The sequence below is a fragment of the Salvelinus fontinalis genome, chromosome 34, assembly GCF_029448725.1.
Source record: "Salvelinus fontinalis isolate EN_2023a chromosome 34, ASM2944872v1, whole genome shotgun sequence".
In the NCBI taxonomy this organism is placed as follows: domain Eukaryota; kingdom Metazoa; phylum Chordata; class Actinopteri; order Salmoniformes; family Salmonidae; genus Salvelinus; species Salvelinus fontinalis.
In genome coordinates this window covers 802,346-830,021 of record NC_074698.1, presented here as the reverse complement: position 1 = coordinate 830,021, position 27,676 = coordinate 802,346, and the positions used below count along the sequence as shown (strand labels likewise).

General features: G+C 48.2%; 1 protein-coding gene and 1 long non-coding RNA gene across 11 annotated transcripts; both read left to right on the top strand.

The window, feature by feature from the left end:
- On the top strand, positions 1-26,807 carry LOC129832818 (hepatocyte growth factor-regulated tyrosine kinase substrate-like). 10 transcript variants are annotated; one of them, XM_055896839.1, is made up of 20 exons: positions 1-316; positions 1,769-1,853; positions 2,094-2,169; positions 2,698-2,790; positions 6,080-6,197; positions 6,487-6,539; positions 6,644-6,712; positions 8,014-8,138; positions 9,372-9,477; positions 11,106-11,204; positions 11,288-11,383; positions 13,489-13,527; positions 14,249-14,443; positions 14,867-15,077; positions 15,537-15,709; positions 17,973-18,113; positions 21,379-21,547; positions 22,906-23,030; positions 23,882-24,073; positions 24,370-26,807. In XM_055896839.1, exons 1-20 carry the CDS (start codon positions 280-282, stop codon positions 24,463-24,465), a joined length of 2,298 nt encoding a protein of 765 aa, XP_055752814.1. In that variant the 5' UTR covers positions 1-279; the 3' UTR covers positions 24,466-26,807. The 10 variants fall into 10 exon arrangements, with proteins under 10 accessions (XP_055752814.1, XP_055752809.1, XP_055752807.1 ...); XM_055896834.1 differs by having other exon boundaries at positions 2-316; positions 9,345-9,477; positions 14,864-15,077; XM_055896832.1 differs by having other exon boundaries at positions 2-316; positions 9,345-9,495; positions 23,879-24,073.
- On the top strand, positions 18,183-19,465 carry LOC129832819 (uncharacterized). The gene is made up of 4 exons (XR_008756010.1): positions 18,183-18,297; positions 18,385-18,612; positions 18,923-18,956; positions 19,015-19,465. It is a non-coding gene; the product is annotated as an uncharacterized LOC129832819 (long non-coding RNA).
- Positions 26,808-27,676: the final 869 nt, after the last annotated feature.

Below are 27,676 nucleotides of genomic sequence, written 5' to 3'. Positions count from 1 at the left end.
ACGTAATGTTATGGAACCCATGTCCACTTGAATAAACTGTACACAACAATGACCCCCTGTACACTCACCTCTTCAGACTCTAGGGGGCAACGTCGCAATACTTTTAGGAATAGACGGACTTCACCACCGAACAACAGAGTTTCTAAACCCGACACGGGAAGTAGGAAGTAGCAATAACTTTGCAGCTGGCTAGCGATCTTTACAGTGGATGTGTCAAAATAATTTTTGATTGACCAAAAAATAACGTCTCGTCAGCTAGCCTGAGTCATTGGATCAGCCATGGGAAAGGGTGGTGGAACATTTGAGAGGCTTCTTGGTAAGATATGAGTATCTTAACATTTTACACCGGTGATTGTTTTTGCTTATTGTTTTGGCAGTCGTTTGGGGCTGTGACACAGCCCTTCTAACATTAGCTAGTTACCTAGCTAAAATTGGCATTGTCTGTGTTCAGTTCGACGATAGGCAGAGGCCTCTAATCGAGAATCGTCTTTTCTATCGAGCATTGCAGTTTAACTACTTATCGATAACATGCCTTTTATTCTACCAAAAACGATGCTTGCATTTTGCTCTGTAAGATACCCGGAAAGTGTCTAGCCTAGGTTAGCTTGGCTAGCTAGCATGCTAGCAACGCAATCAGAGGATGTTGTGTGGGTTCGCTGCGCCCCGATTTTCCCTACATAAAATCCTAAATACAAACATATTTGTTTTGTTGGATATCCCTGATCGTCAGACATAAATCATTGTTTTTGTAATTTGCATAACTTTCATTATTTGCCATCTAGCTAGCTAGTTGTTCTAGCTAGATTAGCTCGTTTGCTAGTAGGAGCTTAGTTGGCTATCTATCCAGCTCACCCCACTGCGCCAGACAACGTCACCAGACATTTTCTTATCAGCCTCATCATAGACTAACTTAAACCTCAAAACAGTTTAGACAACTCGCTGACAACTGTAATCATGAGTAGATTGCTTACAGTGCTCTGATGTTATTGAGGGTGCCAGTGCCTATTGTTGAGCCCTGTGTTGGCATAAAAAAAACTGGCCAACACACAATAAACTGGTCAACAGAAAAGGCCGAAGGTTTGTGTCAATCATAACATAACATACAGGCTCATTCCCGGTCACCGACGTTTCCTCTTAGTTTTGCAACAGCCGCAAGCTAGTTAGTTACTGTGTAGAAATGCATTCCATAACAACGTACCTTGATCCACTCACTATTAATCACTAACTAGGCCTACCCCACCCCCATAATTTACTGAATGGAGAAATCCTCTGGTTCATACCTACAGTGAGTGTATAATATGATCATTTACATTTGTATAGGCCCACACGCCATGCCTGGACACGTTCATATTGTGGTCTAAACTCTGAATTCAAATGTGATGTGTGAAAGGCTGCTTTCTCAGTCATTAATGATTTTGAATAGGCCCTAGTCACATGAATCAATATCACCTGCTCACAAGCAAACACACAACTCTACTGTTTAGAGAAATAGCCTATGCTTTCAGGTGTAAGGTTTAGTCTTATCCACCCTGGTTAAAAGACCCTTACACTTCTCTTTTCTTACCTACACTCACTTAGCTGATAACTACTTTATTGAGGAAAAGTGTACTTGCTACGACTGTGAAATGTGGTTGTCCCACATAGCTATTTTAAGATGAATGCACTGGCTGTAAGTCAGATAACGTTGTCTGCTGAATGACGTACATGTTTATGATGATGTTGAATGAAAGACATGTGAGACAGTGAACCCTCTCCTCTCTGTCTGCAGATAAAGCCACCAGTCAGCTGCTGCTGGAGACAGACTGGGAGTCCATCCTGCAGATCTGTGATCTCATCCGTCAAGGAGACACACAGTGAGTAGTAGAGTGCCCAGTACACCACAGCCCTGATCAAATACTTACAATCCTTCCTTCCTTCTGGTAATCACTAGCCTAATCTCTGTGATTGGATAATTGCAGTGGAGAGGTCCTTAAGTGTTTCCATGACGAGGCCTAGGAAGGAAGGAACCATTTGAAAGTAATTGGAACTAGCCCCATGTTTCTCCACACGATAGACGTGTGTCTGATCTGATCAAAGTCTTTCTCCTCCTGCAGGGCGAAGTATGCCATCGGAGCCATTAAGAAGAAGCTGATGGATAAGAACCCACATGTGGCTCTCTATGGTCTTGAGGTGGGTTCCTAGACTGACCAATGCTGCGTGGATCTTCGCTGAACCGCTTGTAATGACATCATGATAACCTTCTAGTGCTGCTTAAAGGATGGCTTGATCAATTATTCAAATTGGGCCATGTTCAGATGTTTTGAATAATAAATGGAAATGATATCCAGATTTATATGCCTCGATTCCATTTTGGTACACCAGAGGTACATTCGTTTCCAATGGAACGCTGCGTTTGCCCTGCAGCATTGCATTGCAGTGGCAGTGCGTTCTGTGTGGTGCATACGTTGGATTTATTGAAAGTAAGCGTCAAACTGTATGTGTAGACGGCTTGACAGAAATGGTAGCAGAAGGTGAATGTTGAACTTTTGTTGCACACCTATCCAGATGATGCTGCGTAACATTTTGCGTAATGACGCTGTCTGTGTATCCAAGGTGATAGTCCAGTTCCATAGTAAAAAGTCTGACCTGAGGCTAAATCAGAAGAATTAGACCCCTGTATTGTGAAGTGTGATTATGAGTGTTTCTTTTACCTGTCAGGTGTTGGAGTCAGTAGTGAAGAACTGTGGGCAGACGGTCCATGATGAGGTGGCCTGTAAAACCACCATGGAGGAGCTGAAGGATCTACTGAAGGTGACCCTGTCTTGATTTACCCCCTCTACACCTCCTTCACCTCCTCTACACTACCCCCTCTACACCACCCCCTCTCCACCTCCTCCACCCCCTCTACACCTTCCATTCACCCCTGCCATTCTCCATCTTTCTTAGCATCATAGCAGTCTTTCACTTTGATTATTTTCCAGGTGGGGCACAAAGGCTCACAGGTCCACATCAAGGGCCTCTTAAACCAAAAGTTTCAATTGAAACCAACCGAAGCCAAATCATTTTAAGCAGGTTAATCAGATGTTTCTCTCTCACCCTCCCACTCTCCACTTGCTCAGTTCCACTCCAGGGAAGCTCCATTGATACCTGGATGACCCCATTCTGATGGGTCATTCCTTAAAACAAGTGATAGTCAGGCCTAATAGTGTCATGTCCTTACCTTTACCTCCACTCCTTGTTGTATAGGAGTGTTACTGTAGAGGGGACTAGTCTGCTGTGGTCTTCTACAGGCCTACATCCCATCAATCTCCTCCTTGGGTTACTTCCATTCAGACAGCTCTCATAGGGCCAGTTAAGTTTGTGGTGAGTCAAGAGATTGAAGGGACAGGAACAGTTATGTTTGTGGTGAGCCAAGAGATTGAAGGGACAGGAACAGTTATGTTTGTGTTGAGCCAAGAGGATGAAGGGACAGGAACAGTTATGTTTGTGCTGAGCCAAGAGATTGAAGGGACAGGAACTGTTATGTTTGTGCTGAGCCAAGAGATTGAAGTGACAGGAACAGTTATGTTTGTGGTGAGCCAAGAGGATGAAGGGACAGGAACAGTTATGTTTGTGGTGAGCCAAGAGGATGAAGGGACAGGAACAGTTATGTTTGTGGTGAGCCAAGAGGATGAAGGGACAGGAACAGTAATGTTTGTGGTGAGCCAAGAGGATGAAGGGACAGGAACAGTTATGTTTGTGGTGAGCCAAGAGGATGAAGGGACAGGAACAGTTATGTTTGTGGTGAGCCAAGAGGATGAAGGGACAGGAACAGTAATGTTTGTGGTGAGCCAAGAGATTGAAGTGACAGGAACAGTTATGTTTGTGGTGAGCCAAGAGGATGAAGGGACAGGAACAGTTATGTTTGTGGTGAGCCAAGAGGATGAAGGGACAGGAACAGTTATGTTTGTGGTGAGCCAAGAGGATGAAGGAACAGGAACAGTTATGTTTGTGGTGAGCCAAGAGGATGAAGGGACAGGAACTGTTATGTTTGTGCTGAGCCAAGAGGATGAAGGGACAGGAACAGTTATGTTTGTGGTGAGCCAAGAGGATGAAGGGACAGTTATGTTTGTGCTGATCCAAGAGGATGAAGGGACAGGAACAGTTATGTTTGTGGTGAGCCAAGAGAATGAAGGGACAGGAATCAAACTACACATTAGAATAATAAAAAAATGTTAGCATTTCAATTTAGATCAGAAAAGTAATGTCTTGGTTTTATGTCGGCTGTCAGTTTGACAAGATACAACTTATTCAGATCTCAGTGTAGGAACTGGGAGGGTTAGGCTGCAGCACTGAAGTACTAATCCAATCACGTGAGGGTTTCTTGTGGACAAGGGTGAAGTTCTCCCTAGACACTGATCTTGGGTCAGTTTTGCATTCCCCCCCACTAATGGTTAAGGTTTGGAGTGGGGGAGGGGAGGGGAAGCTGACCCTAGATCTGAACCTAGAGGAAACTTCACCCCGCTCCTTGTGGAAGGAATGCCCTCCCTGGCTCTGGAGCTCTTGTGGTTTAGTTGGCTAAAGGAGGACTAGGCCGTGACCCAGTCAGCTGACATGGGCTTGCTTCCCAAGCCCTGTTCCCTAGTGCGCTCCTTTTGACCAGGGCCCATATAGGACTCTGGTATAAAGTAGTGCACTATGTAGGGAATAGGGTGCCGTTTGGGACGTAACCATGGCGATCACAGCACACCAGAACAGCTGTAATAACACAGCAGACACCTTTCGCTCTGCTTTCTCCACCATGTCTAGATAGCAGACGTATTCATGGTCCCTCTATACTGAAATCAGCTGCATGGCCAGCTACAGTTTGTACTAGTTTTCACACACACACACCGTGTGATCTGTCTGGGGGATATGTCTGAGCCTTGTGCTGCGGACTCCAATCCGTATGACCTTTCAACCCTGCGCCTTAGCCTGATAATCACCCACTGGTGCTGTAGTGAACTGCAGACCTGGTTTCAAATAGGGTTAGAAGTCTTTCAAATAGTTCTGGTGTTTTGCTTAAACCTGTCTGGAATGCCGGAATCTGCAGGGTTTGCCGTTTTCAGACTATTCTATTGGTTCCATTGATCCAGGTGAGCTAAATCAAGCCCTGATCAAGTCTTTGAAATGATTTTCAAGTAGTATTTGAACCCAAGTCTGCTGTAGTCTGACAGCCTGGGAGCTGGCCAGAGAGCATTCAGTTTTCCACATAGAAATGTAGCCTAATGAGTGGAGTTGACACGATTCCTTACAGGACTGTCAATTGTATGTTCTACATAATGCATTTCTATCTGCAATGTTCAGAATAAAACTAAAATCAGTCTATTTTTATTAAATTTTTTATTAAACCTTTATTTCAGTAGGCAAGTCAGTTAAGAACAAATGTTTATTTTCAATGACGGCCTAGGAACAGTATCTGTTCTACACCACGCATATCTATCTGATTGTGAATGGTATGTTAAGGGTGCACCCTCTTGGAACAGTTCATTTGGATACACTATACAGCATGACATTGCAGTCTTTTGATTGGCTCCCCACCCTTGTCAGGTGAACTTCTGTTGACTTCCTGATGGTGATGTCATAGCTTGGTCACACGCTGATTCAGACAGACTGAGGGACTTCCCAGCTTCCCACCTCTCTGTGAGAGAACACAGCAAGACAACACTCTGAACGTTTAGTCTCTGAAGTGACGTCTGGAATGGGATTATTTAGGGGGAAAAGGACTAAAAGAAACCTTTTAGTTTGAAGTATTTCTCTAGAGACTTGTTGGTCTGGTAAAACAAGTCTCTCTAGCCAGGTTAGAACCTTGTTTCAGTCTAGATGTATTCATATCGTATTATTATTATTATAGTATAGCTTAGTATTGTCTTCTATTTTTGGGGAAGTGTTGTGTTTGTAAGGGGACTGAGGTGCCCAATTTATTATTATTTTTTGTACTTAATATAGAGTAGCGTTTTTAAATGCAGTTCATCTGTCTATAAAAGGTGTACTTGTGAAGTTGTACTCAGTGAGTGGTGATGTATTACAGTGTATCTGTACTCTAACTCAGTGAGTGGTGATGTGTTGCCCCTTGAAACAGACGGAGCCCAACGTGAGGAATAAGATCCTTTACCTGATCCAGGCCTGGGCCCACGCCTTCCGCAACGAGCCCAAATACAAGGTGGTTCAGGACACGTACCAGATCATGAAGGTGGAGGGTAAGTCAGACCCCAGATCAGCCCCTAGCCCCCTAGACACTCCTGAAGACCTGAGAAGATTGGCTCGGTGGAAGAAACATAGTGGCAGCTCTTTGTCATTTTGCTCTCATCCCCTCCTCTCAGGTGTCCTCAGGTTTTCCATAGGGAGGTTGGCTATGATCTGGGATTCAGACACACAGTCACTAACACACAGCAGACAGAATTGAGCAGTGTCACAGTAAATATTCAACTTGTATTCATCAACCTTTATCCTATATTGTTGGACATCCTGTATCTCCCGTTGTTCCAGGTCACGTGTTTCCAGAGTTCAAGGAGAGTGATGCCATGTTTGCTGCAGAGAGAGTAAGAGTCTCCTTCTCACTGATGTTGTTCTGGTTTGATACGTCCTTACTACTGAATGTTCTCCGGTTGTTAGGAGGATCTCTGATGTCTCTCTGTGTGTCCAGGCTCCAGATTGGGTGGATGCAGAGGAGTGTCATCGCTGCCGCGTTCAGTTTGGAGTGATGACTAGAAAGGTAAGACAACACGGCAGACTGGCGAAATGACGGACTGGCGGAATGACGGACTGGCGGAATGACGGACTGGCGGACTGACGGACTGGCGGAATGACGGACTGGCGGAATGACGGACTGGCGGATTGACGGACTGGCGGATTGACGGAATGACGGACCGGGGAAATGACGGACCGGCGGAATGACGGACCGGCGGAATGGCGGACTGGGGGAATGACGGACTGGCGGAATGACGGACTGGCGGAATGACGGACTGGCGGAATGACGGACTGGGGGAATTTCGGACTGGGGGAATGACGGACTGGGGGAATGACGGACTAGGGGAATGACGGACTAGGGGAATGACGGACTGGGGGAATGACGGACTGGGGGAATGACGGACTGGGGGAATGACGGACTGGGGGAATGACGGAATGACGGACTGGGGGAATGACGGACCGGCGGAATGGCGGACTGGGGGAATGACGGACTGGCGGAATGACGGACTGGCGGAATGACGGACTGGCGGAATGACGGACTGGGGGAATTTCGGACTGGGGGAATGACGGACTGGGGGAATGACGGACTGGGGGAATGACGGACTAGGGGAATGACGGACTAGGGGAATGACGGACTGGGGGAATGACGGACTGGGGGAATGACGGACTGGGGGAATGACGGAATGACGGACTGGGGGAATGACGGACTGGGGGAATGACGGACTGGGGGAATGACGGACTGGGGGAATGACGGACTGGGGGAATGACGGACTGGCGGACTGGCGGATTGACGGACTGGCGGACTGGCGGAATGACGGGCAGGAGGGGACAGACCAACAGCAGCAGTGGTTTGTGTGGAAATGTGTTCTTTCCTTCCTCCTCCAGTAACACATTGTGTAAGTAAAAGAGAGAGAATGATATGACTTTGTATCTGTTTGGATTATTCTGTCTGACATTCTCTCCCTCCTGTTACAGCACCACTGTAGAGCCTGTGGTCTGTCTGTCTGTCTGTCTGTCTGTCTGTCTGTCTGTCTGTCTGTCTGTCTGTCTGTCTGTCTGTCTCTGTCTGTCTGTCTGACATTCTCTCCCTCCTGTTACAGCACCACTGTAGAGCCTGTGGTCTGTCTGTCTGTCTGTCTGTCTGTCTGTCTGTCTGTCTGTCTGTCTGTCTGTCTGTCTGTCTGTCTGTCTGTGTGTCTGTGTGTCTGTGTGTCTGTGTGTCTGTGTGTCTGTGTGTCTGTCTGTCTGTCCCTCCTGTTGCAGCATCACTGTAGAGCCTGTGGTCAGATCTTCTGTCTGTCTGACATTCTCTCCCTCCTGTTGCAGCATCACTGCAGAGCCTGTGGTCAGATCTTCTGTGGGAAGTGTTCCTCCAAGTACTCCACCATCCCCAAGTTTGGCATCGAGAAGGAAGTGCGTGTGTGTGAGCCCTGCCACGAGCTGCTCAACAAGTGAGTTACCGGGCTAGAGAGAGAGAGAGTTACCGAGAGAGAGAGAGTTACCGGGCTAGAGAGAGAGAGAGAGAGAGAGTTACCGGGCTAGAGAGAGAGAGAGAGTTACCGGGCTAGAGAGAGAGAGAGAGTTACCGGGCTAGAGAGAAAGTGTGAGTTACCGGGCTAGAGAGAAAGTGTGAGTTACCGGGCTAGAGAGAAAGTGTGAGTTACCGGGCTAGAGAGAAAGTGTGAGTTACCGGGCTAGAGAGAAAGTGTGAGTTACCGGGCTAGAGAGAGAGAGAGAGAGAGTTACCGGGCTAGAGAGAGAGAGAGAGAGAGTTACCGGGCTAGAGAGAGAGAGAGAGAGAGTTACCGGGCTAGAGAGAGAGAGAGAGAGAGTTGCCGGGCTAGAGAGAGAGAGTTGCCGGGCTAGAGAGAGAGAGTTGCCGGGCTAGAGAGAGAGAGAGAGAGTTACCGGGCTAGAGAGAGAGAGAGAGTTACCGGGCTAGAGAGAGAGAGAGAGAGTTACCGGGCTAGAGAGAGAGAGAGAGTTACCGGGCTAGAGAGAGAGAGAGAGTTACCGGGCTAGAGAGAGAGAGAGAGTTACCGGGCTAGAGAGAGAGAGAGAGTTACCGGGCTAGAGAGAGAGAGAGAGTTACCGGGCTAGAGAGAGAGAGAGAGTTACCTTTCATTTCATCAGCCTGTATGTTTAAAATGTCCCACTTCAGCCTTCATAGAGCATTTCATCAGCCTGTATATTTAAAATGTCCCACTTCAGCCTCCATAGAGCATTTCATCAGCCTGTATATTTAAAATGTCCCACTTCAGCCTCCATAGAGCATTTCATCAGCCTGTATATTTAAAATGTCCCACTTCAGCCTCCATAGAGCATTTCATCAGCCTGTATATTTAAAATGTCCCACTTCAGCCTCCATAGAGCATTTCATCAGCCTGTATATTTAAAATGTCCCACTTCAGCCTCCATAGTGCATTTCATCAGCCTGTACAAGTTGTTGTTTTAGTGGTATAATTTCATGTGGTGGGTAGGTACACTTAGTGAATGATCTGTATGGATACTTGTGATCTTCTACTGTAAATACCATTCTGCTGCTCAGTACCCGTCGGTTTCCATCCATCCAGTGTATTGTCCATGTCCAACCACCTCTGACTCACCAAGTTGTGTGTCTGACCCCCGACCTCCCTTCTGACCCCTCTCCTCACCAGCCACCCTTCCCTCTCTCCCCCGCCTAGGAAAGCTGAAGGGGGTAAACCCGTCGGGACATCCACCTCCGTGGCCCCAGGCCCGGCAGAGCTGCCGCCAGAGTACCTGACCAGCCCCCTGTCCCAGCAGTCTCAGGTAGTGGTCCAGGAAACAGTAAGTGAATGTATGGCCTAAGAGACGACCCCCTGGTGGTGATAGCCAGGGTCAAGGTGTCTGCGTCCCAAATGGCACCCTATTCCCTACATAGTGCACTACTTTGGGCTGTGACCACCAGAGCTCCATAGTAGTGCACTATATCGGGAGTAGGGTTTAATTTCAAGTGCAGACCCAGACCGTCTCATCCTCCCCAATAGAGACGACATATGGGGATCAGTTTAACATGCCATAAACTACAACATGGGAGTTGTAGTTTGATGAGCTTTGGGGGGGTGGTGGGGGGGGGGGTTGTAGTTTGACGTGGTAAAATGATTCCCAATGATCACCAATCATCTCCCTCCCCCCTCGAGCACAAAGAAATCAAGTCTTTGTTATTAGATTCTTATAAGGCCCCACCTGCTATCTCTCGTTTGTCTTTCTCCTAACGTTCCCTGCCTCCTTGACCGCGGTGGGGTTCCAGGTTGTGTGTGTTTGCAGTGAGGCTGCTCCTCAGTTCATGCCCCTGGGTGGGAGAGCGAGGCAGCAGCAGTGTTCCCTCTGCAGTCGGGGGGTTCAGGTGATCAGATCTCACAGCGTCTGTAGGACTGTTTTAAAGTGAACCATCCATCCTGGAACTGCAACAATATGACAAAGCAATATTCTGAGACGTGAAGCACAACTGCAATGAAGACCACCTGAAACGCAGCCATTGGCTTGGCTTATTACCCAATGCACACCCTGCTTTACCTTCCCTGGTGTTTCTCTTCTAACCTTCCCCTCCCTGGTCCTCTCGCCTCCCTGGTCCTCTCGCCTCCCTGGTCCTCTCGCCTCCCTGGCGTTCTCTCTCCTCCCTGGCGTTCTCTCTCCTCCCTGGCGTTCTCTCTCCTCCCTGGCGTTCTCTCTCCTCCCTGGCGTTCTCTCTCCTCCCTGGCGTTCTCTCTCCTCCCTGGCGTTCTCTCTCCTCCCTGGCGTTCTCTCTCCTCCCTGGCGTTCTCTCTCCTCCCTGGCGTTCTCTCTCCTCCCTGGCGTTCTCTCTCCTCCCTGGCGTTCTCTCGCCTCCCTGGCCCTCTCTCGCCTCCCTGGCGTTCTCTCTCCTCCCTGGCGTTCTCTCGCCTCCCTGGCGTTCTCTCGCCTCCCTGGCGTTCTCTCGCCTCCCTGGCGTTCTCTCGCCTCCCTGGCGTTCTCTCGCCTCCCTGGCGTTCTCTCTCCTCCCTGGCGTTCTCTCTCCTCCCTGGCGTTCTCTCTCCTCCCTGGCGTTCTCTCTCCTCCCTGGCGTTCTCTCTCCTCCCTGGCGTTCTCTCTCCTCCCTGGCGTTCTCTCTCCTCCCTGGCGTTCTCTCTCCTCCCTGGCGTTCTCTCGCCTCCCTGGCGTTCTCTCGCCTCCCTGGCCCTCTCTCGCCTCCCTGGCCCTCTCTCCTCCCTGGCGTTCTCTCGCCTCCCTGGCGTTCTCTCGCCTCCCTGGCGTTCTCTCGCCTCCCTGGCGTTCTCTCGCCTCCCTGGCGTTCTCTCTCCTCCCTGGTCCTCTCTCCTCCCTGGTCCTCTCTCCTGTGGGCCCCTGTTCCTCCCTGGCCCTCTCGCCTCGGGGCCTCCCTCCCCTGGGGGTTTCATCTCTTTTCCCTGTCTCACCAGGTGCCCCCCAAACGGGACGAGGCGGCCCTGCAGGAGGAGGAGGAGCTTCAGCTGGCCATCGCCCTATCACAGAGCGAGGCTGAGGAGAAGGAGAGGATGGTGGGTAGTGCTGTATATAAATAAAGGGACTGTAGCTCCACAGTGGGAATGGAAAGACACTGATACATGTTGTGTGTCTACAGAGACAGAAGAACTCGTACGGGGTCTACCCCAAAGCTGACCCCGCCCCAGTCACCTCCTCAGCCCCCCCCGTCAACTCACTCTACTCTTCTCCTGTGGTAAGACTTACTCTCATCCACTACCTCCACCCTCTCTCTCTCTATAGATGTACTCTGTGTTAACACCATCCCCTCTCTCTCTACGGATGTACTCTGTTAACACCATCCTCTCTCTCTAGATGTACTCTGTGTTAACACCATCCTCTCTCTCCTATAGATGTACTCTGTGTTAACACCATCCTCTCTCTCTAGATGTACTCTGTGTTAACACCATCCTCTCTCTCTCTATAGATGTACTCTGTGTTAACACCATCCTCTCTCTCTATAGATGTACTCTGTGTTAACACCATCCTCTCTCTCTAGATGTACTCTGTGTTAACACCATCCTCTCTCTCTATAGATGTACTCTGTGTTAACACCATCCTCTCTCTCTATAGATGTACTCTGTGTTAACACCATCCTCTCTCTCTCTAGATGTACTCTGTGTTAACACCATCCTCTCTCTCTAGATGTACTCTGTGTTAACACCATCCTCTCTCTCTCTAGATGCACTCTGTGTTAACACCATCCTCTCTCTCTAAAGATGTACTCTGTGTTAACACCATCCTCTCTCTCTATAGATGTACTCTGTGTTAACACCATCCTCTCTCTCTATAGATGTACTCTGTGTTAACACCATCCTCTCTCTATCTATAGATGTACTCTGTGTTAACACCATCCTCTCTCTATAGATGTACTCTGTGTTAATACCATCCATCCTCTCTCTAGATGTACTCTGTGTTAACACCATCCTCTCTCTCTAGATGTACTCTGTGTTAACACCATCCTCTCTCTCTAGATGTACACTGTGTTAACACCATCCTCTCTCTCTAGATGTACTCTGTGTTAACACCATCCTCTCTCTCTAGATGTACTCTGTGTTAACACCATCCTCTCTCTCTAGATGTACTCTGTGTTAACACCATCCTCTCTCTCTAAAGATGTACTCTGTGTTAACACCATCCTCTCTCTCTATAGATGTACTCTGTGTTAACACCATCCTCTCTCTCTATAGATGTACTCTGTGTTAACACCATCCTCTCTCTCTATAGATGTACTCTGTGTTAACACCATCCTCTCTCTCTATATAAGTACTCTGTTTTCTACACTGTCGTGCCGCCCCACTAAGTCTCTTGTGAAGTATTACTTAGTAACTGGTACATTATGACGGCTCCATATTATACTGAACTGCTACACATCTTTTTATCTAAATATTTATTTATACCCGTAAGTCATCTTTTACACTAACCACTTAGTTGGTCAAGAGGTGAATAATGAGACATGTACTCTGTGTGTGTTGTTATGTATGGTAATGTGTATATTCAAGTACCACTATGCACCTGTAATTACTATGCCGGGGGCCTATGCACCTGTAGTTACTATGCAGGGGGCCTATGCACCTGTAATTACTATGCAGGGGGCCTATGCACCTGTAATTACTATGCCGGGGGCCTGTGCACCTGTAATTACTATGCAGGGGGCCTATGCACCTGTAATTACTATGCCGGGGGCCTGTGCACCTGTAATTACTATGCCGGGGGCCTGTGCACCTGTAATTACTGTGCCGGGGGCCTGTGCACCTGTAGTTACTGTGCAGGGGGCCTATGCTCCTGTAGTTACTGTGCAGGGGGCCTATACTCCTGTAGTTACTGTGCAGGGACTTAACCATGTAATTACTGTGCAGGGGGCCTATGCTCCTGTAGTTACTGTGCAGGGGGCCTATACTCCTGTAGTTACTGTGCAGGGACTTAACCATGTAATTACTGTGCAGGGGGCCTATGCTCCTGTAGTTACTGTGCAGGGGGCCTATGCTCCTGTAGTTACTGTGCAGGGGGCCTATGCTCCTGTAATTACTGTGCAGGGGGCCTATGCTCCTGTAGTTACTGTGCAGGGGGCCTATGCTCCTGTAGTTACTGTGCAGGGGGCCTATGCTCCTGTAATTACTGTGCAGGGGGGCTATGCTCCTGTAGTTACTGTGCAGGGGGCCTATGCTCCTGTAATTACTGTGCAGGGGGGCTATGCTCCTGTAATTACTGTGCAGGGGGCCTATGCACATGTACTAACTGTGCAGGGACTTAACCATGTATAGGGTCTGTTGTAATGTGTAATGTGTGTGTTCTCCACAGAACTCCTCTGCTCCCTCAGCTGAAGATGTGGACCCCGAGGTAGGACACATGTCAACTCTGACACTCCTGAGCTGTCTCTGAGCTGTCTCTGAGCTGTCTCTGTGCTGTCTCTGAGCTGTCTCTGTGCTGTCTCTGAGCTGTCTCTGAGCTGTCTCTGAGCTGTCTCTGAGCTGTCTCTGTGCTGTCTCTGAGCTGTCTCTGTGCTGTCCTCTGTGCTGTCCTCTGCGCTGTCTCTGCGCTGTCTCTGCGCTGTCCTCTGCGCTGTCCTCTGCGCTGTCCTCTGCGCTGTCTCTGGGCTGTCTCTGCGCTGTCTCTGCGCTGTCTCTGCGCTGTCTCTGCGCTGTCTCTGCGCTGTCTCTGCGCTGTCCTCTGAGATGTCTCTGTGCTGTCCTCTGAGATGTCTCTGTGCTGTCCTCTGTGCTGTCTCTGTGCTGTCTCTGTGCTGTCTCTGGGCTGTCTCTGGGCTGTCTCTGAGCTGTCTCTGCGCTGTCTCTGAGTCTGGAATTAAACCTACATCTCATTTGATACGGTTACATTTACAGCTCAGACTGCACTGTAGTGTAAATTAACTATATACTGGGGTGAGTTTCCCAGAAACATATAGGTGATTACTAGATCATTGGTTGTCCATTGCCCACCTATGGACTCATGATCTTTCTGCTAAAGATCGTCTTTATGTGTTTGAGGAACTGGTCCCAGGTCAGTATGTCTAGTCATGTTTTGGTTGAGAGGACCTGAACTATAATGGTCTTCTCTCCAGGTGGCTCGCTACCTGAACAGAACGTACTGGGAGAAGAAACAGGAAGAGGCACGCAAGAGTCCCACCCCCTCTGCCCCTGCCCCCGTACCATTGGCTACTGAGCCCCTGCCAATCAGCCAGCCCCAGCCAGTGGAAACTGTCGCACCACTCCCAGCTCAAGTCGTCATGGCCCCGCCTCCAGTCAACGTAGTGGAGGTTAGTTGTACACTGCTGAGTTATGAGAGATGGAAGACAAACGGATTTTATTTTTTATTCAGGTGAAAATTCATGCATAGCAGCAGAGATTGAAGTAGATTTAGATTAGAAATGACTACATGCTCTTTTTCATTAGCTGTTTGTTCCTCCTGAATGACTCTCCACTTTCCCTCCTCTCCTTTCTCTTCCTCTACTCCCTCCTCTTCCTCCCTGTCCTCCCTTTCTCCTCTCCTCTCCCTCCCTTTCTCCTCTCCTCTTCCCCCCTTTCTCCTCTCCCCTCTCTTCTTCCCCTGTCCTCCCTTTCTCCTCTCCTCTTCCTCCCCCGTCCTCCCTTTCTCCTCCCCCGTCCTCCCTTTCTCCTCTCCTCTTCCTCCCCCGTCCTCCCTTTCTCCCCTCCCCTCTCTTCTTCCACACCCCCAGCAGCAGTATCAGAATGGTGAGTCGGAGGAGAACCACGATGCGTTCCTGAAGGCTCTGCAGAATGCGGTCACCACCTTCCTGAACCGTATGAAGAGTAACCACATGCGTGGTCGCAGCATCACCAACGACAGCGCCGTGCTCTCCCTCTTCCAGTCCATCAACACCATGCACCCCCAGCTACTGGACATCCTCAATCAGCTGGACGAGAAGAGACGTGAGTTAGGGGGGGGTTTGGTTCTGTGGGGGGGGGGGGGGGGGTTGGTTCTGTGTGTGACTTTGTTTCAGTGTTTGTTTTTGTACAAGATTCTCTGAAGCCGTGATTCAATCTGATCGAGCTTTGTCTGCAATGCATGTTTTAAAAACTATGTTCCCATGTTTGTGGAGACCACATTCACTGTAAACAATGCATATGTCTCAATCAGGAATGGCCTATAAATGGCATATTGTCCAAATCTGTGATTGGATTGAATCCCGGCCTAACTCTTGCTGAAACCGTGAGCATGTCTGTCTGCTTGTTGGTTTATCATGTTTGTTGTCTTGGTCCTGTAATGTTTAATCACTGTCTAACTAAACATCTCCATGTCTGTCTGCTTGTTGGTTTATCATGTTTGTTGTCTTGGTCCTGTAACGTTTAATCACTGTCTAACTAAACATCTCCATGTCTGTCTGCCAGTGTACTACGAGGGTCTGCAGGACAAGCTGGCCCAGGTGCGTGATGCGAGGGCCGCCCTGAACGCCCTACGAGACGAGCACAGAGAGAAGCTGCGTCGTGCTGCCGAGGAGGCGGAGAGACAGAGACAGATCCAGCTGGCCCAGAAACTAGAGATCATGAGACAGAAGAAACAGGTGACAGACTGGGGAACAACAGGGCTGGGAGTCTGTTTAGGAGGGGTGTTATTACAGATAATAACAGGTGACAGACTGGGGAACAACATGGCTGGGAGTCTGTTTTGGAGGGGTGTTATTAACAGGTAATAACAGGTGACAGACTGGGGAACAACAGGGCTGGGAGTCTGTTTAGGAGGGGTGTTTATTACAGATAATAACAGGTGACAGACTGGGGAACAACAGGGCTGGGAGTCTGTTTAGGAGGGGTGTTATTACAGATAATAACAGGTGACAGACTGGGGAACAACAGGGCTGGGAGTCTGTTTAGGAGGGGTGTTATTACAGATAATAACAGGTGACAGACTGGGGAACAACAGGGCTGGGAGTCTGTTTAGGAGGGGTGTTATTACAGATTATAACAGGTGACAGACTGGGGAACAACAGGGCTGGGAGTCTGTTTAGGAGGGGTGTTATTACAGATAATAACAGGTGACAGACTGGGGAACAACAGGGCTGGGAGTCTGTTTAGGAGCGGTGTTATTACAGATAATAACAGGTGACAGACTGGGGAACAACAGGGCTGGGAGTCTGTTTAGGAGGGGTGTTATTACAGATAATAACAGGTGACAGACTGGGGAACAACAGGGCTGGGAGTCTGTTTAGGAGGGGTGTTATTACAGATAATAACAGGTGACAGACTGGGGAACAACAGGGCTGGGAGTCTGTTTAGGAGGGGTGTTTATTACAGATAATAACAGGTGACAGACTGGGGAACAACAGGGCTGGGAGTCTGTTTAGGAGGGGTGTTATTACAGATAATAACAGGTGACAGACTGGGGAACAACAGGGCTGGGAGTCTGTTTAGGAGAGGTGCTATTACAGATAATAACAGGTGACAGACTGGGGAACAACAGGGCTGGGAGTCTGTTTAGGAGGGGTGTTATTACAGATAATAACAGGTGACAGACTGGGGAACAACAGGGCTGGGAGTCTGTTTAGGAGGGGTGTTATTACAGATAATAACAGGTGACAGACTGGGGAACAACAGGGCTGGGAGTCTGTTTAGGAGGGGTGTTATTACAGATTATAACAGGTGACAGACTGGGGAACAACAGGGCTGGGAGTCTGTTTAGGAGGGGTGTTATTACAGATAATAACAGGTGACAGACTGGGGAACAACAGGGCTGGGAGTCTGTTTAGGGGGGGTGTTATTACAGATAATAACAGGTGACAGACTGGGGAACAACAGGGCTGGGAGTCTGTTTAGGAGGGGTGTTATTACAGATAATAACAGGTGACAGACTGGGGAACAACAGGGCTGGGAGTCTGTTTAGGAGGGGTGTTATTACAGATAATAACAGGTGACAGACTGGGGAACAACAGGGCTGGGAGTCTGTTTAGGAGGGGTGTTATTACAGATAATAAGTATATTGTGTAGAACAGATCAGCTGTAGAATATTTAAAGGCCCAGTGCAGTAAGAAACGTGATTTCCCTGTGTTTTCTATTTATGTCCACACTATGAGGTTGGAATAATAGTGTGACAAGACAATGCCATTTTAGTGTAAGAGCTGTTTGAGAAAAAACTCCTGAAATTTCAGCCTGTTTTGGTGGGATGGCGTTTTGGCCTGCCTGGTGACTTGCTTTGCTAAGAAGCACATTTTTGTTTCTTTTTGACCATTTTAATTGAAAACAATTACAGTAAGGTACTTAATTGTTACCCAGAAATGATTTGATGTTGAAGGTTGGACCTTTTTAATAGAATAATTTGAACCCTGAGATTCAGTAGGATTTAGTAACGTGATGAGGTATGGGTTGATCTGCGGTAGGAGGTTAGGTGATATATGGTGTCTGATGTGGTGGTATATGGTGTCTGATGTGGTGATATATGGTGTCTAATGTGGTGACCTGTGTTTCAGGAGGACCTAGAGATGCAGCGTCAGCCTGTTAGGTGGTATATGGTGTCTGATGTGGTGATACATGGTGTCTGATGTGGTGGTATATGGTGTCTGATGTGGTGACTGTGTTTCAGGAGTACCTTGAGATGCAGCGTCAGCCTGTTAGGTGATATATGGTGTCTGATGTGGTGACTGTGTTTCAGGAGTACCTTGAGATGCAGCGTCAGCCTGTTAGGTGGTATATGGTGTCTGATGTGATGGTATATGGTGTCTGATGTGGTGACTGTGTTTCAGGAGTACCTTGAGATGCAGCGTCAGCCTGTTAGGTGGTATATGGTGTCTGATGTGGTGATATATGGTGTCTGATGTGGTGACTGTGTTTCAGGAGTACCTTGAGATGCAGCGTCAGCTGGCCATCCAGCGGCTTCAGGAGCAGGAGAAGGAGAGACAGATGAGGCTGGAGCAACAGAAACACACCATCCAGATGAGAGCCCAGATGCCTGCCTTCCCCATGCCCTACCCACAGGTAGACACTATACTATACCCTACCCACAGGTAGACACTATACTATACCATGCCCTACCCACAGGTAGACACTATACCATGCCCTACCCACAGGTAGACACTATACCATGCCCTACCCACAGGTAGACACTATACCATGCCCTACCCACAGGTAGACACTATACTATACCATGCCCTACCCACAGGTAGACACTATACCATGCCCTACCCACAGGTAGACACTATACTATGCCCTACCCACAGGTAGACACTATACCATGCCCTACCCACAGGTAGACACTATACTATACCATGCCCTACCCACAGGTAGACACTATACTATACCATGCCCTACCCACAGGTAGACACTATACCATGCCCTACCCACAGGTAGACACTATACTATACCGTGCCCTACCCACAGGTAGACACTATACTATACCATGCCCTACCCACAGGTAGACACTATACCATGCCCTACCCACAGGTAGACACTATACTATACCATTCCCTACCCACAGGTAGACACTATACCATGCCCTACCCACAGGTAGACACTATACCATGCCCTACCCACAGGTAGACACTATACTATGCCCTACCCACAGGTAGACACTATACCATGCCCTACCCACAGGTAGACACTATACCATGCCCTACCCACAGGTAGACACTATACTATACCGTGCCCTACCCACAGGTAGACACTATACTATACCGTGCCCTACCCACAGGTAGACACTATACTATACCGTGCCCTACCCACAGGTACACACTATACTATACCACGTCCTACCCACAGGTAGACACTATACCATTCCCTACCCACAGGTAGACACTATACTATACCATGCCCTACCCACAGGTAGACACTATACTATGCCCTACCCACAGGTAGACACTATACCATGCCCTACCCACAGGTAGACACTATACTATACCATGCCCTACCCACAGGTAGACACTATACCATGCCCTACCCACAGGTAGACACTATACTATACCGTGCCCTACCCACAGGTAGACACTATACTATACCATGCCCTACCCACAGGTAGACACTATACCATGCCCTACCCACAGGTAGACACTATACTATACCATGCCCTACCCACAGGTAGACACTATACCATGCCCTACCCACAGGTAGACACTATACTATGCCCTACCCACAGGTAGACACTATACCATGCCCTACCCACAGGTAGACACTATACCATGCCCTACCCACAGGTAGACACTATACTATACCGTGCCCTACCCACAGGTAGACACTATACTATACCGTGCCCTACCCACAGGTAGACACTATACTATACCGTGCCCTACCCACAGGTACACACTATACTATACCATTCCCTACCCACAGGTAGATACTATACCGTGCCCTACCCACAGGTAGACACTATACTATACCATGCCCTACCCACAGGTAGACACTATACTATACCATGCCCTACCCACAGGTACACACTATACTATACCATGCCCTACCCACAGGTAGACACTATACTATACCATGCCCTACCCACAGGTAGACACTATACTATACCATGCCGTACCCACAGGTAGACACTACACTATACCATGCCCTACCCACAGGTAGACACTATACCATGCCCTACCCACAGGTAGACACTATACTATACCATGCCCTACCCACAGGTAGACACTATACCATGCCCTACCCACAGGTAGACACTATACTATACCATGCCCTACCCACAGGTAGACACTATACTATACCATGCCCTACCCACAGGTAGACACTATACTATACCATGCCCTACCCACAGGTAGACACTATACCATGCCCTACCCACAGGTAGACACTATACTATACCACGCCCTACCCACAGGTAGACACTATACCATGCCCTACCCACAGGTAGACACTATACTATACCGTTTCCTACCCACAGGTAGACACTATACTATACCATGCCCTACCCACAGGTAGACACTATACTATACCAATGCCCTACCCACAGGTAGACACTATACCATGCCCTACCCACAGGTAGACACTATACCACGCCCTACCCACAGGTAGACACTATACTATACCGTTTCCTACCCACAGGTAGACACTATACTATACCCTACCCACAGGTAGACACTATACTATACCGTGCCCTACCCACAGGTAGACACTATACTATACCATGCCCTACCCACAGGTAGACACTATACCATGCCCTACCCACAGGTAGACACTATACCATGCCCTACCCACAGGTAGACACTATACCATGCCCTACCCACAGGTAGACACTATACCGTGCCCTACCCACAGGTAGACACTATACCGTGCCCTACCCACAGGTAGACACTATACCGTGCCCTACCCACAGGTAGACACTATACCGTGCCCTACCCACAGGTAGACACTATACCGTGCCCTACCCACAGGTAGACACTATACCGTGCCCTACCCACAGGTAGACACTATACCGTGCCCTACCCACAGGTAGACACTATACCGTGCCCTACCCACAGGTAGACACTATACCGTGCCCTACCCACAGGTAGACACTATACCGTGCCCTACCCACAGGTAGACACTATACCGTGCCCTACCCACAGGTAGACACTACACTATACCCGTCTCTCTGGCCGGCACACAGGGGAGTTAGTCTTCAAACAGAGCCTTGGAGCAGGCGTGTCACGACACACTGTTAGTCTATAGAGGTTCTGCACACTGTTAGTCTATAGAGGTTCTGCACACTGCTAGTCTATAGAGGTTCTGCACACTGTTAGTCTCTAGAGGTTCTGCACACTGTTAGTCTCTAGAGGTTCTGCACACTGTTAGTCTCTAGAGGTTCTGCACACTGTTAGTCTCTAGAGGTTCTGCACACTGTTAGTCTCTAGAGGTTCTGCACACTGTTAGTCTCTAGAGGTTCTGCACCCTGTTAGTCTATAGAGGTTCTGCACCCTGTTAGTCTATAGAGGTTCTGCACCCTGTTAGTCTATAGAGGTTCTGCACCCTGTTAGTCTATAGAGGTTCTGCACCCTGTTAGTCTATAGAGGTTCTGCACCCTGTTAGTCTCTAGAGGTTCTGCACCCTGTTAGTCTCTAGAGGTTCTGCACCCTGTTAGTCTCTAGAGGTTCTGCACCCTGTTAGTCTATAGAGGTTCTGCACCCTGTTAGTCTCTAGAGGTTCTGCACCCTGTTAGTCTCTAGAGGTTCTGTGTTAATGGTTGCTGCAGGTGTTTTATCTGGCGTTTACCTTAGTGGCTGTTCTTTTTGTCCAGCTCTTGTGTAAATTCCTCTCCGTTTCACCCTAGATGCAGTCTTTGCCCCCCAACGTGGCAGGAGGGGTGGTGTACGGGCAGCCGGGGGGACCCCCCAGTTACCCAGGCACCTTTAGCCCCTCAGGGTCAGTGGAGGGGTCGCCCATGCACAACGTCTACATGAACCAGCCTGGACCAGGACAGTACCAGGCCATGCCTCCAGGTTAGTACAGACCACAATGAGTCAAATGTGTGTGTCTTGTTGAATAGCATGGTAGTTAGCCTGGGGGCCAGCATGTCTTGTTGAATAGCATGGTAGTTAGCCTGGGGATCAGCATGTCTTGTTGAATAGCATGGTAGTTAGCCTGGGGGCCAGCATGTCTTGTTGAATAGCATGGTAGTTAGCCTGGGGGCCAGCATGTCTTGTTGAATAGCATGGTAGTTAGTCTGGGGGCCAGCATGTCTTGTTGAATAGCATGGTAGTTAGCCTGGGGGTCAGCATGTCTTCTTGAATAGCATGGTAGTTAGTCTAGGGGCCAGCATGTCTTGTTGAATAGCATGGTAGTTAGCCTGGGGGTCAGCATGTCTTGTTGAATAGCATGGTAGTTAGCCTGGGGCTTGTTTGATGTGACAATGCGTTACAAGGAGTGGCAAGATGGCACAAACAGATCTGGGAACAGGATAAATGCTGGAGTGTCTCGGAATCAGGGGTGGAATCAGGAGTGCTCCTCCCCTTTGATGCTCTAACAGCCTCCACTCTTCTGGGAAAGCGTTCCACTAGATGTAGGAACATGGCTGTGGGGATTTGGTTCCAGGCTAGGTCAGGCACTGATATTGTGCGATTAGGCCGGGCTCTCAGTTCGTTGAGGTTAGTGCAGGCTAGTCAAGTTCTTCCACACCGTTCTGGACAAACCATTTCTGTATGGACCTGGCTTTGTGCTCGCGGGGCATTGTCATGCCTTAACAGAAAAGGGCCTTCCCCAAACTGTTGCCACCATTATCCCTCCTTCATGAACCTTTACAGTTGGCACTATCCATTAGAACAGTTAACATTCTCCTGGCGTCCTCCAAACCCATTGAGCATGGTGATCTTAGTCTTGTGTGCGGCTGCTCGGCCATGGAAACCCATTTCATGAAGTTCTTGTGCTGACGTTGCTTCCAGAGGCAGTTTGGAACTCGGTAGTGAGTGTTGCAATCGAGGACAGACAATGTTTACGTGCTTCAGCACTCAGAGGTCCCATTCTGTGAGCTTGACGTTTCCACTTCACTATAACAACACTTACAGTTGACCGGGGAAGCTCTAGCAGGGCAGAAATGTGACCAACTGACTTGTTAGAAAGGTGGCATCCAATGACGGAGTCATTGAAAGTCACTGAGCTCTTCAGTACTGGCCATTCTACTGCCAATGTTTGTCTATGGAGATTACATGGCTGTGTGCTTGATTTTATACACCTGTCAGCAGCGGGTGTGGCTGAAATAGCTGAATCCACTCATTTGAAGGGATGTCCACATACTTTTGTATATATTGTGTACATTGACCTTCTGTAACGTGACGCTCCTGTGTTTGCCTCCCTGCTCCAGACCCCAACATGTACATGTACCAGCCTGCAGGAACCAATGGGCAGCCTGCACTCCCTGGCCAGGCCCCGCCCACCACTAGCCCCGCCTACTCTAACTACCAGCCCACACCCACACAGGGATACCAGGTGAGAACAGAGGGGGGAGTGTCATGCCTGTTACAATACTATTGGTGTTGAAATGGAAAAGTGGTAGTGGACTTCCTCATACGGAGTTTGTCGTCTAGGTAACTAGGTTTCCTCCTTAATGTGATCTACATGATGTAATAATGCCTGATGTCACGGCCCAATGAGAGGCTCAGCATTACACCGTCAGATCAAATCAAATGTTATTTGTCACATGCGCCCGAATACAACAGGTATTTACAAGCCCTTAACCATCAATGCAGTTTTAAGAAAAGTATTAATTGTTAAGTAAAACAATAGAAAATAAAAGTAAAACAGCAGTCAAATAATAGTAGTGAGGCTGTATACAGGGGTACCGGTACAGAGTCAATGAGCAGGGGCACGGTTAGCTGAGGTAATATGTACATGTAGGTAGAGTTAAAGTGACTATACATAGATTATAAACAGAGTAGAAGCAGTGTAAAAGAGGGGTCTGGGTAGCCCTTTGATTAGCTGGTCAGGAGTCTTATGACTTGGGGGTAGAAGCTGTTAAGAAGCATCTTGGTACTAGACTTGGTGCTCCGATACCGTTTACCGGAGTCCTTTTTAAAATGTGCTTCAGGTTTCATGTCACTCTTTCATTTTGTTTCCTGGTCCTCACTTTCTAAAGCTCGACGTGGCTCCTCCTCCTCAGAGCTGTTTGACTGTTATTTAGCATCATAATGGGATGATGATTATAGAGGGAGTCAAACGGCTCACGACTAGTGTTATAATAGATTATAACCACATCATAATACATTCTACATGTAGGCTTTAAATCATCTGTTAGCGACGTCTGTAATGTTAATAGTTTTTTGTGTCATCGGTCTCAGCAGAACGTGGTGTCCCAGGCCCAGTCTCTGCCCCCCATGTCCCAGCCTCCCCCCACTAACGGTATGTCCTATGTGGCCTACCCTCCACCTTACGCCATGCAGAATATGATGGCAGCCCTACCTGGGCAGGACCCCAACATGCCCCCACAACAACCATACATGCAGGGCCCAGGACAACAGCCCATGTACCAACAGGTAGGAGTCCTTGGTTTCTCTTCCCCCTCTCTTCCTGTCTCTTTCTTCCTCTCTCTCTCCTTTCTTCCTCTTTCCCTCTCTCTCTCCTCCTCTCTCCTCTCTCCTTCCTCTCTCTCTCTCCATCCTCTCTCTCCTTCCTCTCTCTCTCTCACTCCTCTCTCCCTCTACCAGCATAGTGTTGCCTGTCTATAGGGGGACTTCTGATTCCGTATGTCAGAGGCTTGTTTGTTCTATGTGTTATGTAGTGGGAGTTGCAGTGAGGGATTGATGGTAATCTCTCGTCTCTGTCTGTGTAGATGGCTCCCCCTGGTGGCCCCCAGCAGCAGGTTCAGCAGCAGCAGCCTCCGCAGGTCCATCCAGGCAGCGAGGCACAGCTCATCTCCTTCGACTGATCCATCCACCTGGCTAGCTCAGCTTAACGTTACCACCTGCTGCTGGCAGGGTTCAACACTACACCCTCTCTCCTCTTCTGTCCTCACCTCTCTTCTCCTCTTCTGTCCTCACCTCTGTCCTCACCTCCTCTGTGTTCTCCTCTCTCTCTGCTGGGCTCGTGGCCTGGATTCCCCAACAAACACACATGTTTCTTACAATGTTTCTGTTTTGTTACGGCAATGTTGTGAAATAACGGACATGTTACCCCTCCTCCTAGGCATCCTCTCTCCCCCACCTGACATGGAGGATGAGAGGAGTGAGGAGTGAGGAGGGGGATAGGTAGGGTTACTATGCACCATGCATACCCCGGGTTTGTATTCACTAGGAACCTAGACGGGGAGTGACTACCAGAACTTATAAGAAACACTTTCCCTTTTAATGCGTTTTGCTACAGTGTTCCCTCCTCTCTCTCTGTCTCTCTCTCTCTCTGATAATGTATGTAGTCTTTCTCTTCTGAAAGTAATATCTGAAGCTCATCTAGTCAGTGGTATAATAAAGGAACAAATCAAATATGATAGGAATCAATGGAATCTAAGACAAGACCATAATCATCCTTCCTCATATTTGTATAAGCTAGTTTGCATGTTAAAGTCCTTATTTTCATGGACATGGCAGATGTGTTACAGCAGTAACTGTTCTGGAGTCATATTGTGGTGAGTGGACATGTTTCATACTGCCATGTTTCATACTGCCTGCTTGGTTGACCAAGGCTGTAGGAGTTAATGGAGATGGGGAATGAAAGATGTAGGACAGAGCACAGAAAGCACCTCGAACAGGTTCTAGTGAGAGTGTCCGAGAAGGGAGGGATGGATGGATGGAGGGAGGGATGGATGAATGGAGGGAGGGATGGATGAATGGAGGGAGGGATGGATGAATGGAGGGAGGAATGGATGAATGGAGGGAGGAATGGATGAATGGAGGGAGGAATGGATGAATGGATGAATGGAGGGAGGGAGGAAGGGGGGAGGGATAAATGGATGAAGGGAGGAATGGATGAATGGAGGAAGGAATGGAGGGAGGGAGGGAGGAAAGGATGAATGGAGGGAGGGATGACTGGATGGATGCACTAACCCACCTCTCCTAACCTCCTGAGTTTACATTCAGGTGTAATTTTCCACACACACATCCACTGACACAGAGCTCATTTTAAAGTGTAGATTGGCCGTCTTATGTTGGTTAGGCTTGGTAATGTTTTTCACTATATCTTTTTGAGTTGATGGAGAACATGGGAGAAAGAACCTTTTTATTAGTTTGTACACGTCTGATAGTTAAATTCTTACCAATCAGACTGGCTGAGGCGAAGCAGTATGAGACTACAATAGAACACTTACATCCAGTGTGGAACTACAGTTCCCAATATTCACAGCTCCAGAGACAGATTACCACCATCACTCTCTCAAGGTGTCCTATGTCACAACTGTTGACATAATGGGTCTCTCCCAACAACTCCATTAACCACAATGCCTTGCGTCACACTCCAGGAGGAACTAGTGTGAATATAATTTAAGATTAAATGTAGTTCCATTGCCAAATATTAACTAGCAGTTATCCAGAGGGTTGCAGTCAGGTCGATATGGCTGTTTCCTCAGGCAGCCCCATTCTGATCTTTTGACCAATTAGTGGTAAAAGATCTGATCTGATTGGTCAAAAGATCAGTTAGTGGCAAACCCCCCAGAATGTGGCTGCCTGTGTAAACACACCCTATGAGAGAGTAGAGACCCTCTGACTGTGTGTCCTAAATAGCACCCATTTTCCTATATAGTGCACTACTTTTGACCAGAGCCCTATAGGTGTGTATCTGTGGGTGCTGAGATGTAGACAGGGCTGAGATGAAGTTATCTGATCTGTAGAGAGGGACTCTACATTAGATGGGCTTCCATTTTGTTTCTGGTGCTAGTTTCAGTAAAGTTCGGTTTAATCACAAAACTATTTCCTCAGTTCCTCGTTTCCTTTCCTTGGTTCTTCAATTCTTTGCCCGCTTCCGTATGATGTTTTTGAGGAGGAGGAGGAGAGGACCTAGGGGAGGGAATCAGGAAAAAACTTTTGAGATCCACCCTTTCGGAGTGTCTTTCAGAACCCTGTGGGTCGCGAGTGGAGAGGTGGTGGTAGTCAGTTCTTCAGGGTATGTACATGTGATGTACATGTGTTGTGCATGTATGTAACATACACCCAATCAGTGACTTCTTCTGTAACCCCTTTGATGCCATCTTTGAACTTCTTTACTTCATCATTAATGATCTTCTGTCTGACTTCTTTAAAGTCATTTTAAGATTATATTTAATAAATATCTTGTTCTCTTGTCCACCTGCTTTGTGTGTTTCTGTCATATTGTCTTTGGGATCTGAAGTAGGCTGAGTGCCAGTCTGTTGTCATGCCAACTCCTTGTCACTCATTGCCATGCAGTTGGCAAGTGCACAAACAGATCTGGGACCAGACTAGATGCATTGTCATGGACTTGACTATACAGCACAAACAGATCTGGGACCAGGCTAGATGCATTGTCATGCAGTTGACTATACAGCACAGACAGATCTGGGACCAGACTAGATGCATTGTCATGGAGTTGACTATACAGCACACACAGATCTGGGACCAGGCTAGATGCATTGTCATGGAGTTGACTATACAGCACAAACAGATCTGGGACCAAACTAGATCCAGTGTCATTTAAGAGCTGAAAATGAAAGGGCACACATTTTATTTTGCATAACGTACTTTATTTACATAAATAGATGTTTAAAATATGGTTCATTAGGATGTTTGTTCAGATGCAGAAGAAGCCCTGTTTCCATGTCATCGTTTCCTGAAGACCAGGCAGTTATTATACTGTTCCATCTCTATCTGGGAAAAGAAATGAAGACTTGATCCTCAACATCCTTTTAGAAGGACTGAGCTAGCAGCAGACATACCTTCTATGTTACACATTCTGTGTGTACAGTATAGTCCACCCTTAAAGAGCCATTAGTTTATACATACACACAAGCAGACTGGTTAAAGAGGCTCACCATCCTCTCCATACGCATCCCGTTCCCAAACGCCAGCTGTCTCAGAACGTCGATGTCTGCTAGACCCCACCCTGGGTTCCTGTAGGGGAACAGAAGTGACATGGTAGTCTGGGTTCCTGTAGGGGAACAGAAGTGACATGGTAAAACAGTGTGGTAGTCTGGATTC

What these genes read in the sequence shown, in the direction of transcription:
- LOC129832818 (XM_055896830.1), top strand. Translation starts at nt 280, where the DNA reads ATGGGAAAGGGTGGTGGAACATTTGAGAGGCTTCTTG. An exon ending in AGGTAGTGGTCCAGGAAACA is followed by an intron (nt 9,496 to 11,105) that starts GTAAGTGAATGT and finishes CTGTCTCACCAG; the next exon opens with GTGCCCCCCAAACGGGACGA. An exon ending in TCAGCTGGACGAGAAGAGAC is followed by an intron (nt 15,078 to 15,536) that starts GTGAGTTAGGGG and finishes TCTGTCTGCCAG; the next exon opens with TGTACTACGAGGGTCTGCAG.